This window comes from Callithrix jacchus, chromosome 22 (assembly GCF_049354715.1).
Source record: "Callithrix jacchus isolate 240 chromosome 22, calJac240_pri, whole genome shotgun sequence".
NCBI classification, from domain to species: Eukaryota; Metazoa; Chordata; class Mammalia; order Primates; family Cebidae; genus Callithrix; species Callithrix jacchus.
The window spans coordinates 39,708,085-39,722,857 of NC_133523.1; the positions used below are offsets into that span (position 1 = coordinate 39,708,085).

General features: G+C 47.9%; 1 protein-coding gene across 1 annotated transcript in view; it reads right to left on the reverse strand.

The window, feature by feature from the left end:
* Positions 1–615: 615 nt before the first annotated feature.
* Positions 616–14,773, reverse strand: part of OPA3 (outer mitochondrial membrane lipid metabolism regulator OPA3) — a 44,061-nt gene continuing 29,903 nt past the window's right edge. The window contains exon 2 of the mRNA XM_008988207.5: positions 616–2,297. Within this exon, the coding sequence (XP_008986455.1) occupies positions 1,897–2,297 (401 nt within the window). The 3' untranslated portion in view covers positions 616–1,896. The remainder of the gene's footprint in view (positions 2,298–14,773) is intronic.

A 14,773-nucleotide genomic window follows, 5' to 3' on the forward strand; every position in this document is an offset into this window, starting at 1 on the left:
TGGCATGATCTCGGCTTACTGCAACCTCCGCCTCCCGGGTTCAAGCGATTCTCCCTCCTCAGCCTCCCAAGTAGCTGGGACTACAGGCACCTGCCACTACGCACAGCTAATTTTTGTATTTTTGTTAGAGATGGGGTTTCACCATATTGGCTATGTTGGTCTCCAGCTCCTGACCTTGTGATCCGCCTGCCTTGGCCTTTCAAAGTGCTGTGATTACAGGCATGAGCCACCGCGCCAGGCATTTTTTTTTATGAGTTGGGGTCTTGGTCTGTCACCCAGGCTGGAGTGCAGGGGCAGGATCACAGCTCACGGTAGCCTTGAACTCCTGAGCTCAAGGGATCATCCTCCCTCAGCCTCCCAAGTAGCTAGGACTACAGGCGCTTGCCAGGACGCCCAGCTAGTATTTTTCTTTTTCGTAGAGATGCGGTCTTGCTATGTTGCCCAGGCTGGTCTCCAGCTCCTGGCCTCGAGCAGTCCTCTTGCTTTGGCCTCCCAATGTGCTGGGATTACAGGTGTGAGCCACTGTGTCCGGCCTTATTTCCTAATTTCGATGACACTAATTTCCTAGTTTCAGTGACATTTTGCAGATGCACATCATGGCTCTCAGACACATTCTTAAGATCTTTACCCCAGAGTTCCTTTAATTATAAAACACTCACAGTGTTTAAAAAGTAGCGCTCAGAGTCACAGAGCTCATCCATGCCTCCTTTAGTTTTCGGGTGGGTAGGTCATATGCCCTGGCGGAATACCTCGTTTGGATGGAGGGACCTCAGGACTAAGGGACTGGTAGTCCCCTGGAGGAGGCCTTAGTGTGAAGGAGGGCAGAGGAGTACCTGGGACAGTCCAAAGGCAGGAAGTAATGGCGATCCCTGAGAACTCTGAGGGGCCGACTGTAGGGAAGATGGGTGACCTAACGATGACTTAGGTAGTAAAGAGACAGGCCAGTCCCTAGCAGAGGCAACTGAAGAGGACAACGAGGGAGGGCTGGGTAAAAGGACAGTAGTAGCGGGTCGGGAACTGGGAAATGGTGACCAAATGACTGAGGCTGAAAGACAGAATGAATTAGCCCTGCTCAGGACCGGTGTTTCCTCCCAAGATTTGGTGGTCCTGCTCAAACAGACCACAGAATGCCAGGCTGGGAGACATTGCCCTGGAAGGCCATGCCAGTGGGTTATGCCGAAGGCAGGAAGGAAGAAGGGCGTGCTGTTGGAATGATCCACTGAGGGAGGGGAGGGTGCCAGTCGCAGGTACTAACGGTGGATTAAGGTCAGGAGCCACAGGGTGGTGACTCATAGGAGTGAACACAGTCCAGGATCCACCCCCACCTCCTTTCCCCCTAAGACTGAGGTAGATGGAAGTGGGTGAGGCGGGAAGTCCTTAGGAACTTCGTGCATCTTTACAATGGTCTGTGCCAATCAGGAGGTAGTGGGTGTTCGGTGCAAAGACTGAGCATCCTAGGGGGAGGGTCCAGTTAGGTGAGTGAAAGTGGAGGGGACAGAATGAGAGGTCGGCTAAATCCAGGTGCAGAATCCAATCTCGTTTTGCCAAAAGAGGGGAACTTCCTGCTGCCCTACGTAGCGGTAGGGAGGTGGGGTCTGATAAAAGACTCTGTCTTTCCAAAATGCTCAACCAATGTGCTGGCTGGGGCGGGGTAAGGGCGGGGTCCTTGTTGGAAAGTTCCACCTGTAGGAGGGGGGAGTCCCAGTGGAAGGTACCACTGGGGCAGGCTAGTAGGGAGGTTGGATCAGCTCCAGTCCAGGATCTCTCCAGTGCCCTCAAAGGACTGGGTGGTGTTAGCTGCGCGGGTCGGGGTTGTGACAGTGCGGAGAAGAGGCCAAGTTGGAGACGTTGCAGTCCAGGCAGCGGTCACCGCCTAGACCAGGGCCCCGAGGCCTCCTACTCCTCCGACTCTGGCTCAGCCGGGGACGCAGGCGGCAGGTCCTGGAGGCAGAGCACGGCTCGCACCTCTTGTAGCTGAGCGCGCAGCTCCTCCAGGGCGAGCTGCATCGGCGCCGCATGCACCTGCGCCTGCAGCTCCTCGAGCGCCAGCCCTAAGTGGCCCACCTCGCCTCGCAGCTCCTCTCTGGCAACGCGTCGCTCCTTTTCCTTGCGGAGATGCTGCAACTGGTGGCGCCAGTACTCTAGCATCAGGCAGCTGCAGGCGGTCATGAAGATGATGCCTTCGCCCAGCAGCTCCGCGCCCAGCTCGGCGGCTGCCCCCTCGTTCAGCGGCTTGACCGCAGCGGCACTGAAGCCCATGATGCGCATTTTGGTCCGCATCTCCACCCAGTGGTACACTGCGGGGGAAAAAGAGGAGTCAGGGATCTTTCGCAGGGCAACCTCCTGCAAGCCCCGCCCCTCTGTGCCTCGATGTCCCCGTTGTAGCAATGGGAATGTGGTCACCACAATCGCTCGGGTGCTGGAGGGGGCGCCGTAAGGAAGACAAGCGCGGGCCTCACACCCGGAATCCTGTAGGGAAAAATTCCTTAACTAACGACTTAATTCACGTGAAGTTGGAATGTCAGCTTTTGCGTTGTTATAAACACAGCATCACAGAAGATGCTGATGCTTTTTTTCCCTTTGAAACAGGGTGTTGCTCTATCGTCCAAGCTGTAGTGCAGTGATTCGATCTCTGCTCACTACAGCCTCTGCCTCCCAGATTCAAGCCATTCTGGTACCTTAGCCTCCAAGTTGCTTGGATCAATGGTGTGTGCCACCATGTCGGCTCCTTTTTTTTTTTTTTTTTTTTTACCCCCTGCATTTTTAGTAGAGACCAGGTTTCACTATGTTGGTCAGGCTGGTCCTGGCCTCAAGTGATCTACCCACCTCAGCCTCCCAAAGTTCTGGGATTTAAGGCATAAGCCACCGCACCTGGACAACTTTTTACTGTTCATTGGTAACCTTTCTAATTGCTTTGTGCAATACTTTGTGCTGCCTGAAAGTGAAAATATAGACCATGTATAATATTAAGGTTCTGGGCCGGTCGCGGTGTCTCAAGCCTGTAATCCCAGCACTTTGGGAGGCCGAGGCGGGTGGATCATGAGGTCAAGAGATCGAGACCATCCTGGTCAACATGGTGAAACCCTGTCTCTACTAAAAATACAAAAAATTAGCCAGGCATGGTGGCACGTGCCTGTAATCCCAGCTATTCAGGAGGCTGAGGCAGGAGAATTGCCTGAACCCAGGAGGCGGAGGTTGCCGTGAGCAGAGATCGCACCATTGCACTCCAGCCTGGGTAACAAGAGCGAAACTCCTTCTCAAAAAAAATATATGTATATTAAGGTTATGGAAATATTCATTGTGTGGATCCAAAATGAAGATGTACTTTTATTTCACTAAACCAGTGGCGTGTGAAGCATTATCATTAAATGCTGGCTGGACACACTTCTTCATATTGTGACACATATTGGTTTTATTTCAGCTTTGACCTGACTGTATGAAGGTTTTAGTTTTTCCTAGAATGATGATCCTCAAACTATGTGACCCACAAAAATTCACAATGGGACCAAGATCATCCAGAAGTTTGCTCCTATTCTGTTTATTAAGTAGTCATGGACACACTGGCTGTTCCCTGGGCTGCTGCAGTACTGTCCTCCTTCTACATCTTCACACTACCTTCCTTCATATGGCTCATCCTCTTTTGAGAAACTTGCATCCTCTTTGTTGAATTTCATTCTAGTTTTCCTGAAGTATATCCCTAAGTACCTTTTGCAGAAAGGGTGCTTGGTAGCTCAGTGTTTTGAATATCTGAAATGTCTTTTTCCACCTTCACCTTAGATTAGATGATAAATTCTAGCCCCAGAATGACTAGTTTGAAATCCTATTCCCCAGCACTTTGGTGGCCTGATTCCATGATGTGTAAAGGCAGAGGGACTTGTTTTCATCCCTGTGGCACTGACATTGTACCAAGATGGGTGTTTTTCTCATTGCCCTTATTTTAAGCTCTTCTATTTTCTATCCAAATCACATTTCTCTCTTTAGCCCTTGGAATTTTCTCGTCTGTTCAGTTAAGGATTAACCTCACCCGAACAGAGGTCTCACCTTTGCCTTACTCCTAGGAGGTAATCTTTGAGTTCTTGGAATGTCCAGCCTGAGTAGACTGTCTTTGTTTACCTGGGGCCTTGGGCCACATCAAATGGTTTGTGCTAACATTGGTGATTTATGTTGGTGGCTTTGGGCCATGTGGTATCAGCTTAACCTCTGGAGGGGCTGGAATTTAAGGGGAACCACACGAGTGGTCAGCCTTGTCTACATGCAGATTCCTATTAAAAACCCTAGACGGCCAGGCACGGTGGCTCAAGCCTGTAATCCCAGCACTTTGGGAGGCCGAGGCGGGTGGATCACGAGGTCAGGAGATCGAGACCATCTTGGTCAACATGGTGAAACCCCGTCTCTACTAAAAATACAAAAAATTAGCTGGGCATGGTGGCGCATGCCTATAATCCCAGCTACTCGGGAGGCTGAGGCAGGAGAATTGCCTGGACCCAGGAGGCGGAGGTTGCGGTGAGCCGAGATTGTGCCATTGCACTCCAGCCTGGGTAACAAGAGCGAAACTCCATCTCAAAAAAAAAAAAAAAACCCTAGACACCAAGGCTCAGGTAGGCTTCCCTGCTGGGTGACACCATGTCACTCATCATTGCTGGGAGAAGCTATTGGTGCCAACAGCTCTACCAGGCATTAAACTGGCACTTGGAACTCTCCTGGTCTCTGTCCCACGGACCTCTTCCCTGGGCCGATTTTAATCTGATTCTTTTCACTGTAATGAGCCACAACCATGAGAATAACCGATCCTAGTGAGTTCTGTGAGACTTTCTAGCAAATGCTGAAACTGACGGTGGTCTTGGAGACTCCTGAGCTTGCAGTCACCGTCAGAAGTAAGGGTGGTCTTGGAGACTCCCTGACTGTGTGTGTCTTGTCCATTGCCTCCTCTCCGTTTTCTCCTCCTACCTTTCTGAGCACGTCCGTCTAGAACACCACCCTGCACTGACCCCTTCACTTTCCTTTCCTGTTTTTCTCATTGCTCCTTTTTGTTACACCAGTGGGAGCTTTGTTGATTTTTCTTTTCAGAACTTTTTCCCCCCAATTTTCATAGTCTTTATTTAAAATTTGAGATGGAGCCTCGCTCTGTCACCCAGGCTGGAGTGCCAATGGCGCAATCTCAACTCACTGCAACCTCTGCCTCCTGGGTTCAAGTGATTCTCCTGCTTTGGCCTCCTGATTAGCTGGGACTACAGGCATGTGCCACCATGCCCAGCTAATTTTTTGTATTTTTAGTAGAGATGGGGTCTCCCCATGTTGATCAGGCTGGTTTCAAACTCCCAACCTCAGGTGATCCACCCGCCTTGGCCTCCCAAATTGCTGGGATTACAGGCATGAGCCACCACGCCCAGCCTCCCCTGTCCACTTTTGTTATTTTCACACACAGACTGTATCTAATTTTTTTTAATTTTTAACAATTTAATTTTCTTTCTTTTTTCTTTTGAGACAAGGTCTCACTCTGGAGTGCAGTGACATAATCATGGCTCACTGCAGCCTTCAACTCCTGGGATCAAGAGATCCTCCCACCTCAGCCTCTCAAGTAACTGGCATTACAGGTACATACCAGTCATGGCTGTAATCCCAGCATTTTGGGAGGCTGAGGTGGGCAGATCACAAGGTCAGGAGTTTGAGACCAGCCTGATCAACATGGTGAAACCCCGTCTCTACTAAAAATATAAAAATTGGCCAGGTGTGATGGCACATGTCTGTTATCCCAGCTACTCGGGATAAGAAGGCAAGAGAATTGCTTGAACCTGGGAGGCAGAGCCATGAGCTGAGAGGGCACCATTGCATTCCATCCTGGGCAACAGAGCAAGACTCTGTCTCAAAAAAAAAAAAAAAAAAGAGAGAGAACCATGTATACTTTTTCAGTGAACCCGTTTCCTTAAATTGGTAAATAAACTTTTACTTCCAGATATTCAATGAGTTACTTATTACAGAGTCCCCTTGTCTAATGTGTAAATAAACTTTTCCTTTCCACCTGTCTATTGTTAATTAATTTGCAGGCTCCCAACAACAAGGATCTAGACTGGTAGAGGAAAAGATTTTCCTATCAATGCGATCCATGAACATGGTATTCTCTTCATTTAGGTCTTTAAAAAATTTATCTCAATACTGTTTTGTAGTTTACAGAATAGATATCTTGCATATATTTAATCCAGTTTATTACTATGTGTTAGATATTTTGATACTATTTTGATGGCAGCATTTCACATTTCATTTTCTATTTGTTTGTTGCTGGTATTGATGATAGGAATAAATTGATTTCTGTACCTTATATTCAGTGACCTAGATAAATTCTTTTTTTTTTTTTTTTTTGAGACAAGGTCTCATTCTTTCATCCAGGCTGGAGTTTAGTGGTGCAGTCATGGTTTACTGCAGCCTCGAATGATCCACCTGTTGGAAATAAGAGCTCGGAGTCGCAAAGAAAATGAGCACTCAAAGAATTTCTCACCAAGGGAAATTTGCTTCTGCAGAAGAGTGCTGCTCGTACTTCTGGTCACTGTGAGAGCACAACAAACAAAGGAGGGAACGAGTTTTGATCCCTAACACAGCCAGTCCCTGCTACTGTGTCCAGTCCTCATTGGCTGGGGTCAGATCACACAATCTAAGCTGATCCCCATTGGCTACTTCAAGTGCAGCAGGGTTGGGGCTACAGTGGTGGGAAGAGCAGTTTCGAAACTAAGGGTGCCAAATAAGGAACAGATGTGGGTTACAGATTGGGAACGGATGTAGTTTACAGATTGGGAATCGCTGGAAAGTTGTTTACCGCAACTAGGGGCAAGGAGGCAAGGAAGTAAGGCTTTGAAAACAGAGGACGAGTGGAAGCTTTGTAGAGGAACTCACTATTTCCAACACACCCACCTCAGCCTCCTGAGTAGCTCAAACTACAGAGATGCAACACCCTGCTTGGCTAATTTTTGTAATTTTCTTTTGTTCAGGCTGGTCTTGTACTTCTGGGCTCAAGTGATCCACCTGCCTTGGCCTCCCAAAGTGCTGGGATTACAGGCATGAACCACTGTGCCCAGACTAATTAGTTCTTATTCTTCTTAGGCATATAGTTTGTTTATAAAATTTTAATTGCACATATACAATTTAGTTGTTTGAAAATAATAACTTTTTTCTTTTTAAAAGTAGAGGTCTCACTCTGCCACCCAGGCTGGAGTGCAGTGGCATAATTATAGCTCTCTATAGCCTCAATCTCCTGAGCTTAAGAGATTCTCCCACCTCAGCCTCCTGAGTAGCTGGGACTAAAGATGCCTGCTGCCACACCCTGCTAGAAACTGGTTTTCTTGCTGGGTATGATGGCTCACATCTTCAATCCCAGTACTTTGGGAGGCCAAGGCAGGTGGATCACCTGAAGTCAGGAGTTAGAGACCAGCCTGGCCAACATGGTGAAACCTCATCTCTACTGAAAATGCAAAAATTAGCCAGATGTGGTGGCACACACCTGTAATCCAAGCTACTCAGAAGGCTTAGAAAGGAGAAGTGCATGAACCCAGGAAGTAGAGGTTGCATTGCACTCCAGCTGGGCAACAGAGTTAGACTCTGTCTCAAAAAAAAAATTAATTAAAAAAATGTGTATGGAAAAGCAAAGGGCCAAGAATAGCAATAGTGAAGAAAAAAACTAAAGACCTTACACTGCCAGATTACACTTTATTATAGCAAAGCTATCATAAAGCTATAATAATCAAAACAGTGTGGCATCTGCACATGAATAGATAGGCCAATGGTAAAGAGCAGGAAATATTCACACATGCAGTCACATGACTTGTGACAAACATGACACTGTGGTGCAGCGGGAAAAGAATGACCTTTTCAAGACATACTGTTAGATCACCTGAATATGCACATGGAAAAAAAACTTAACATCTACCTCACATAATACACAAAAATTCATTCCACAGGGACTGTAGGTCAAAATATGAAAGACACAAAAATAACACTTTTAGAAAAAAAACATAGGAGGCTGGGTGTACTGGCTGATGCCTATAAACTCTGTGCTTTGGATGGCCAAGGTGGGAGGATTGCTTCAGTCTAGGGGTTCAAGATCATACTGGGCTACATGGTGAAACCCCATCTCCACAAAAAATTTAAAAAATTAGCCAGGTGTGGTGGTGCACCTGCTACCATGCCAGGCTACTTGTGTGTGTGTGTGTGTGTGTGTGTGTGTGTGTGTGCGTGTGTGTGTGTGTGAAGGAGTTTCGCTCTTGTTACCCAGGCTGGAGTGCAATGGCGCGATCTTGGCTCACCACAACCTCCGCCTCCTGGGTTCAGGCAATTCTCCTGCCTCAGCCTCCTGAGTAGCTGGGATTACAGGCACGTGCCACCATGCCAAGCTAATTTTTTGTATTTTTAGTAGAGACGGGGTTTCACCATGTTAACCAGGATGGTCTCAATCTCTTGACCTCGTGATCCACCCGCCTTGGCCTCCCAAAGTGCTGGGATTACAGGCTTAAGCCACCATGCCCAGCCTAGTTTATTTTTGAGAGAGAGTTTCACTCTTGTTTCCCAGGCTAGAATATAATGGCGGGATCTCAGCTCACTGCAACCTCTGCCTCCCAGATTCAAGTGATTCTCCTGCCTTAGCCTCCCAAATAGCTGGGATTACAGATGCCTGCCACAACACTCAACTAATGTTTTGTATTTTTAGTAGAAATAGGGTTTCACCATGTTGGCCAGGCTGGTCTTGAACTCCTGACCTCAGGTGATCCACCTGCCTTGGCCTCCCAAAGTGCTGGGATTACAGGGTGAGCCACCTCACCCGGCCTTTCTTTTGTATTTTTAGTAGAGATGGGGATTCACCATGTTGACCAGGCTGGTCTCAAACTGTTTTTGTTTTTTGAAACAGAGTCTCAGTCTGTCGCCCAGGCAGTACAGTGGCACAACCTCGGCTCAATGCAACCTCCACCTCCCAGCTACTCAGGAGGCTGAGCTAGGAGGATCACAGAAACCTGGGAGTTGAAGGCTGTAGTGGGCTGTGGTGGTGCCACTGCATTCCAGCCTGGGCAATAAAGCAAGACCCTGCCTCAAACAAACAAACAAACAAAACTTTCATTCTTCAAAAGACCGTTCTTGTTTTAGCAAGAGAGGGAAAACACAAGCCATCGACTGGAAGAAGCCATCTGCAATACATCAATCTGACAAATAACTCAAATTTGGGACATACAGGACCTCCTGCTAATCAAAAGGGGAAAGGCAGGCAACCCAGTAGGGAAGGACTTAACTCACAGAAGAGGATGGTGTCTTTTCCTTTTCCCTTTTTTTTTGAGTCGGAGTTTCGCTCTTGTTACCCAGGCTGGAGTGCAATGGCGCGATCTCAGCTCACTGCAGCCTCTGCCTCTCAGGTTCAAGTCATTCTTCTGGCTCAGCCTCCCGAGCAGCTGGGATTACAAGCACCTGTCACCTTGCAAGGCAATTTTTTTTTGTTGTTGTTGCATTTTTAGTAAAGACAGGGCTTCACCATATTGGCCAGGCTGGTCTCAAACTTCTGACTTCAGATGATCGGCCCACCTCAGCCTCCCTAAGTGCTGGGATTACAGCCATGTTTGTATGCACGGCCCCCAGCCCTCTGCGTTTCACTTACGCAACAGGTGAGAGTAAAGATATGTAAATGCCTCCTCCCAGCACAAGGCATTTCCACCAGGCTTTCTCTTTCCCTTGCCTTGGGCAGCCAGATTTGGCCCTGGCCTCCTTCCAAGGGGCCGGAGACTTCAAACTTCAAGTCTCCAGGCTTGTTCTCACCACAACTTTCTGCTCAAAGCCTATTTAACTCCTTGCTTCTCGGAAATCACACTCAGCAATTGACTGTCTGGGACTGAAAACTCTTTGGTGCTAAGAGGAACAATCGCCTACTGAAGTCCCCAGGCTCCGAAGCGGGGAGTGAGTTGTGATGAGGCCTTAAAACCTTCTGCTAAGCCCTCTGAGTGGCCACTGAGGGTCGGTTGTTACTAGAGGGCAAAATGGGTTCAGAATCCACGACTGAGAAAGTCCAGTCCTCATTGGAAATGGGGAGTAGAGGGATGGGGGTGTGCCTGCACCCTGTGCTGAGGACCCAGAGAAAATAATGGCACATTCCTTACGTTTTTAAAAAAAGAGTTTGGGGCCCTACCGAGAGCCAGCTGGGCCGTAGGGACCCCTGCCACCAGGCGCTACTGAAGGAACTGAGAGGCAGACACTCAGAACAGCAAAGTTGGTCTATCCAGGGGGCCAGCAGCCTTCCATGCTGAGAGCCTCAGGGACTGGCAGCATTCCAGGCTGAAGGCCCCATGCAGCCTCTGACCCCCACAGTTGGTCTCTCTAAACCGGTGATCATTATTAACAAACAGATGACACAAAACACGCCAAGTAGGCAGCTGGTGCTGCTTACCGCTGATCACAAACAACCTATATTCTCCACGAGGGAGCCACGGGGGCAGGGTGAGGGAGCCAAGGAATGGTTTTAACAGGTGTATGATGTTCATACATTGTCCTGCCACTTTGGAACGCCCCGAGCAGTTTTCTACTGGGGGCGGGGCGGGGGTGGCTAGGTTTTTCTTGCCATCGTTCTTCCTAACAAACAATATATTCTATCATACACTCAGCATTTCTCAATATTCACACACTTAACGTTTCTCACCAGGGCCCGGCAGGATGGCTCATGCCTGTGACACCAGCACTTTGGGAGGCTGAGATAGAAAGACTGTTTGAGGCCAGCATCTGGAGACCAGCCTGGATGACATAGTGAGACCTTGTCTCTACAAAAAATTCTGCCCCCAAAAACTGTGATGAATGGTTAAGAGGGTATTTTATGCTTTTTATTTATTTTTGCTTTTTTTTTGAGACAGTTTCGCTCTGTTGCCTAGGCTGGAGTGCAGTGGCACGAACACGGCTCACTGCAGTCTCAACCTTCCTAGCTCAAGCCAACTTCCCACCTCAGCCTCCCTAGTAGCTGGGAATACAGCCTCACGCCACCACTCCCAGCTAATTCTTTTGATAGTAAGAGATGAGGCCGCACTATATTGTCCAGGCTTGTCTCAAACTCCTGAGCTCATAACATCATCTTGCTTCAGCCTCCCAAAGTGCTGAGATTACAGGCGTGAGCCACCTTGTCCAGCCTATTTTATACCCTCTTTTTTTTTTTTTGAGACTGAGTTTTGCTCTTGTTCCCTAGGCTGCAGTACAATGCCACAATCTCGGCTCACTGCAAATTACAGGTGTGAGCCACTGCACCTTGCCTTTACACTTTTAAAACATAATTTTAGGCTGGGCATGGTGGGTCACACATGTAATCCTGGCACTTCGGAAGGCCAAGGCAGGCAGATCACCTGAGGTTAGGAGTTCGAGACTAGCCCGGCCTAGACGATGGCACAGGTGCCTTTAATCTCAGCTACTTGGAGGCTGAGGCACGAGAATCACTTGAACCCAGAAGGCAGAGATTGCAGTGAGCCGAGATCATACCACTGCACTCCATCCTGGGTAACAGAGTGAGCCCGTCTCAAAAGAAAAATATGTGTATACACACACACAAAATGTATATATTTTTACTTTTATAATGTTATATTATGTGCCTTTTACCCTAATTTTTTTTAAAGAATCAAATTTCACTCACAATTAAGACTATAAATCTGGCGTGGGCATGGTGGCTCATGCCTCCAATCTCAGCACTTTGGGAGGCTGAGACAGGTGGATCACCTGAGATCAGGAGTTCAAGACCAGCCTAGCCAAGGTGGTAAAACCCCATCTCTATGAAACGTAGAAAAATTAGCTGGGTATGGTGGCACATGCCTGTAATCCCAGCTACTAGGGAGGTTGAGGCAGGAGAATTGCTGGAACCCGGGAGACAGAGGTTGCAGTGAGCCGAAATCGTGCCACTGCACTCCAGCCTGGGCAACAGAGTGAGACTCCATCTCAAAAACAAACAAAAAACCACAGATCTAAGTAATCTTATAGAAGTAAAGGTTCATAAGGAAAACCTGAAATTGAAGATTTTATGTCACAATATATATAATTTAAGCTACGATTTTCAACCACAGTAGTTAAAACCAGACCTAGCAAAAAAGGGTGAATTCACTCATTTTGCTTCCTTACCAGTGCCTTTTGCCCACAAGCATGGTTTTGACGACAGACCACATTTCACAATTCTGAAGTATGTCACAAATGTCATGATTTGCAAATGAAAAAACAAAAAACTGAACAAATAAGCTTTATATATTTCAACACAGAAAAATCCCCGAAATATAATGTAGCGTGAAGAAACATAAGTTTCCAAAGATAGGAGATATGTATGTAAAAGATACTTATGGCTGGGCGCTGTGGCTCACTCTGGTAATCCCAGTGCTTTGGGAGGCCAAGGCAAGGGGATCACTTGAGCCCAGGCTGGGCAACACAGTCAGACCCTGTCTCTACAAAAATTTTTAAAAAATTACCCAGGCATGGTGGTACATGCCTGTAGTCCTAGCCAATGGGGAGACTGAGGCAGGAGGTTGCTTGAGCCAGGGAGGGTGAGGCTGCAGTGGGTCCTGATCACACCCCTGCACTCAAGCATGGATGATAGAGGGAGACCCTAACTCTGAAAAAAAAAAAAAGATATATATGAGATAAATACGAGGCCAGACCAGGTGCCATGGCTCACGCCTGTAATCCCAGCACTTTGGGAGGCCAAGGACGGTGGGTCACTTGAGGTCAGCAGTTCGAAACCAGCCTGGCCAACATGATGAAACCCCATCTCTACTAAAAATACAAAAGTTAGCTGGGCACAGTGTCAGGCGTCTGTAATTCCAGCTACTCCAGAGGCTGAGGCAGGAGAATTGTTGAACCCGAGAGGTGGAGGCTGTGGTGAGCTGAGATTACACCACTGCATTGTAGCCTGGGCAACAGAGCAAGACTCCATCTAAAAAAATAGGAGGTCAAGCAACCGAGTGGAACAAAGAGACAAAACGTTCGAATAGACATTTCATCAGAGAAGTACATGAATGGCCAACGCACACATGAAAATATCCTCCACACATGACTTAGTAGAGAAATACAAGCCAAATTCACAATGAGACGCCATTTCCCAGCCACTAGAATGGCTAGTCAAAACAGCGAACAACCCCTAATGCTTCCAAAGTTGCTGTATTAGTCAGTTTTCACACCGCTATAAAGAAATGCTACGAATGGGTAATTATAAAGGAAAGAGGTTTAGCTGACTCACAGTTCTGAATGGCTGGGGAGGCCCAAGGAAACGTATAATCATGGCAGAAGGCAGAGGGGATGCAGACACCGCCTCACAAGGCAGCAGGAGGGAGCAGTGGGAGGGCAGGGAAAAACTGCCACTTATAAACGCATCAGATCTCGTGAGGATTCACTCATCATCAGCAGAACAGCATGGGAGAAAACGCCCCGTTACCCAATCACCTCCCTCCCTTGACACGTGGGGATGATGACTGGAGATGAGATTCGGGTGGGGATACCGAGTGAACTGTATCGGTTGTAGAGTAACAAAAACTCTCGTATGTCACTGATGGAAATACAAAACGGTGCAGCCAATTGGGAAAATATTTCGGCAGTTTCCTATAAAGTTAAACGTAGGCCAAGTGCAGTGGCTTACACACCTGTAATCCCAGCACTCTGGGAGGCTATGCGTCGCTTGAACCCAGGAGTTCAAGACCAGCCTGGGCAACACTGTGAAACCCTGTCTCTACAAACACACACACACACACACACACACACACACACACGCTTGGCTAATTTTCATATATTTTGTAGAGATGAGGTCTCACTAATATTGCCCAGGCTGGTCTCAAACTCCTGAGCTTAAGCGATCAACCTACTTCTGTCTCCCAAATGGCTGGGATTACAGGCATGAGCACTGCATCCAGCCAAAAAGCACAGAAATTAGCCAGGCGTGGTGGTGCATGTCTGTAGTCCCAGCTATTGGGTGGCGGTGGGGCTGAAGCTGCAGTGAGCAGAGAGCATGCCACTGCACACCAGCCTGGACAGACCCAGACCTTGTCTCAAAAAAAAAAAGAGATATTCATGAAAGCCAGATGTAAAAGACGATGCATTGTGTGACTGCATTTACATTATATGTTCCAAATAGGGCAATCTATTGATCTATTTTTTTAATATAGAAATTCTAAATTTCTTTTTTTTTTTAATTATTTTTTTATATATAAAGACGGGGTTTCACCGTGTTGGTCAGGCTGGTCTTGAACTCCCGACCTCAGGTGATCCGCCCGCCTTGGCCTCCAAAGTGCTTGGATAACAGACGTGAGCCACCATGCCTGGCCTCTCAATACATTTTTACTATTAAAAAAAAAAAAAGCTGGACACGGTGGCCTGTGCCTGTAGTCCCAGCTACTCAGGAGGCTGAGGTGGGAGGATCACTTGAGTACAGGAGTTCTGAGCTGTTGTGTGCTATGCGGATCGGGTGTCTGTACTAAGTTCAGCATCAATATGGTGACCTCCCGGGAGCGGGGGACCATCAGGTTGGCTAAGGAAGGGTGAACCAGCCCAGGTCGGAAACCGAGCAGGTCAAAACTCCCGTGCTGATCAGTAGTGGGATCGCGCCTATGAATAGCCACTGCACTCCAGCCTGGGCAACATAGCGAGACCCCGTCTCTTAAAAAACAAAAAAACAGCCAGAGCCTCTTGCTGTTCCAGGAACAGGCTGACACCACACCTGTCCTTGGACTCTCACAGATGCAGTCCTCTCTGTTTCCCTCCATTTGAAGCGCTGCCTCCTTGCCGCCCACCTGTCTAGATCAGCGGT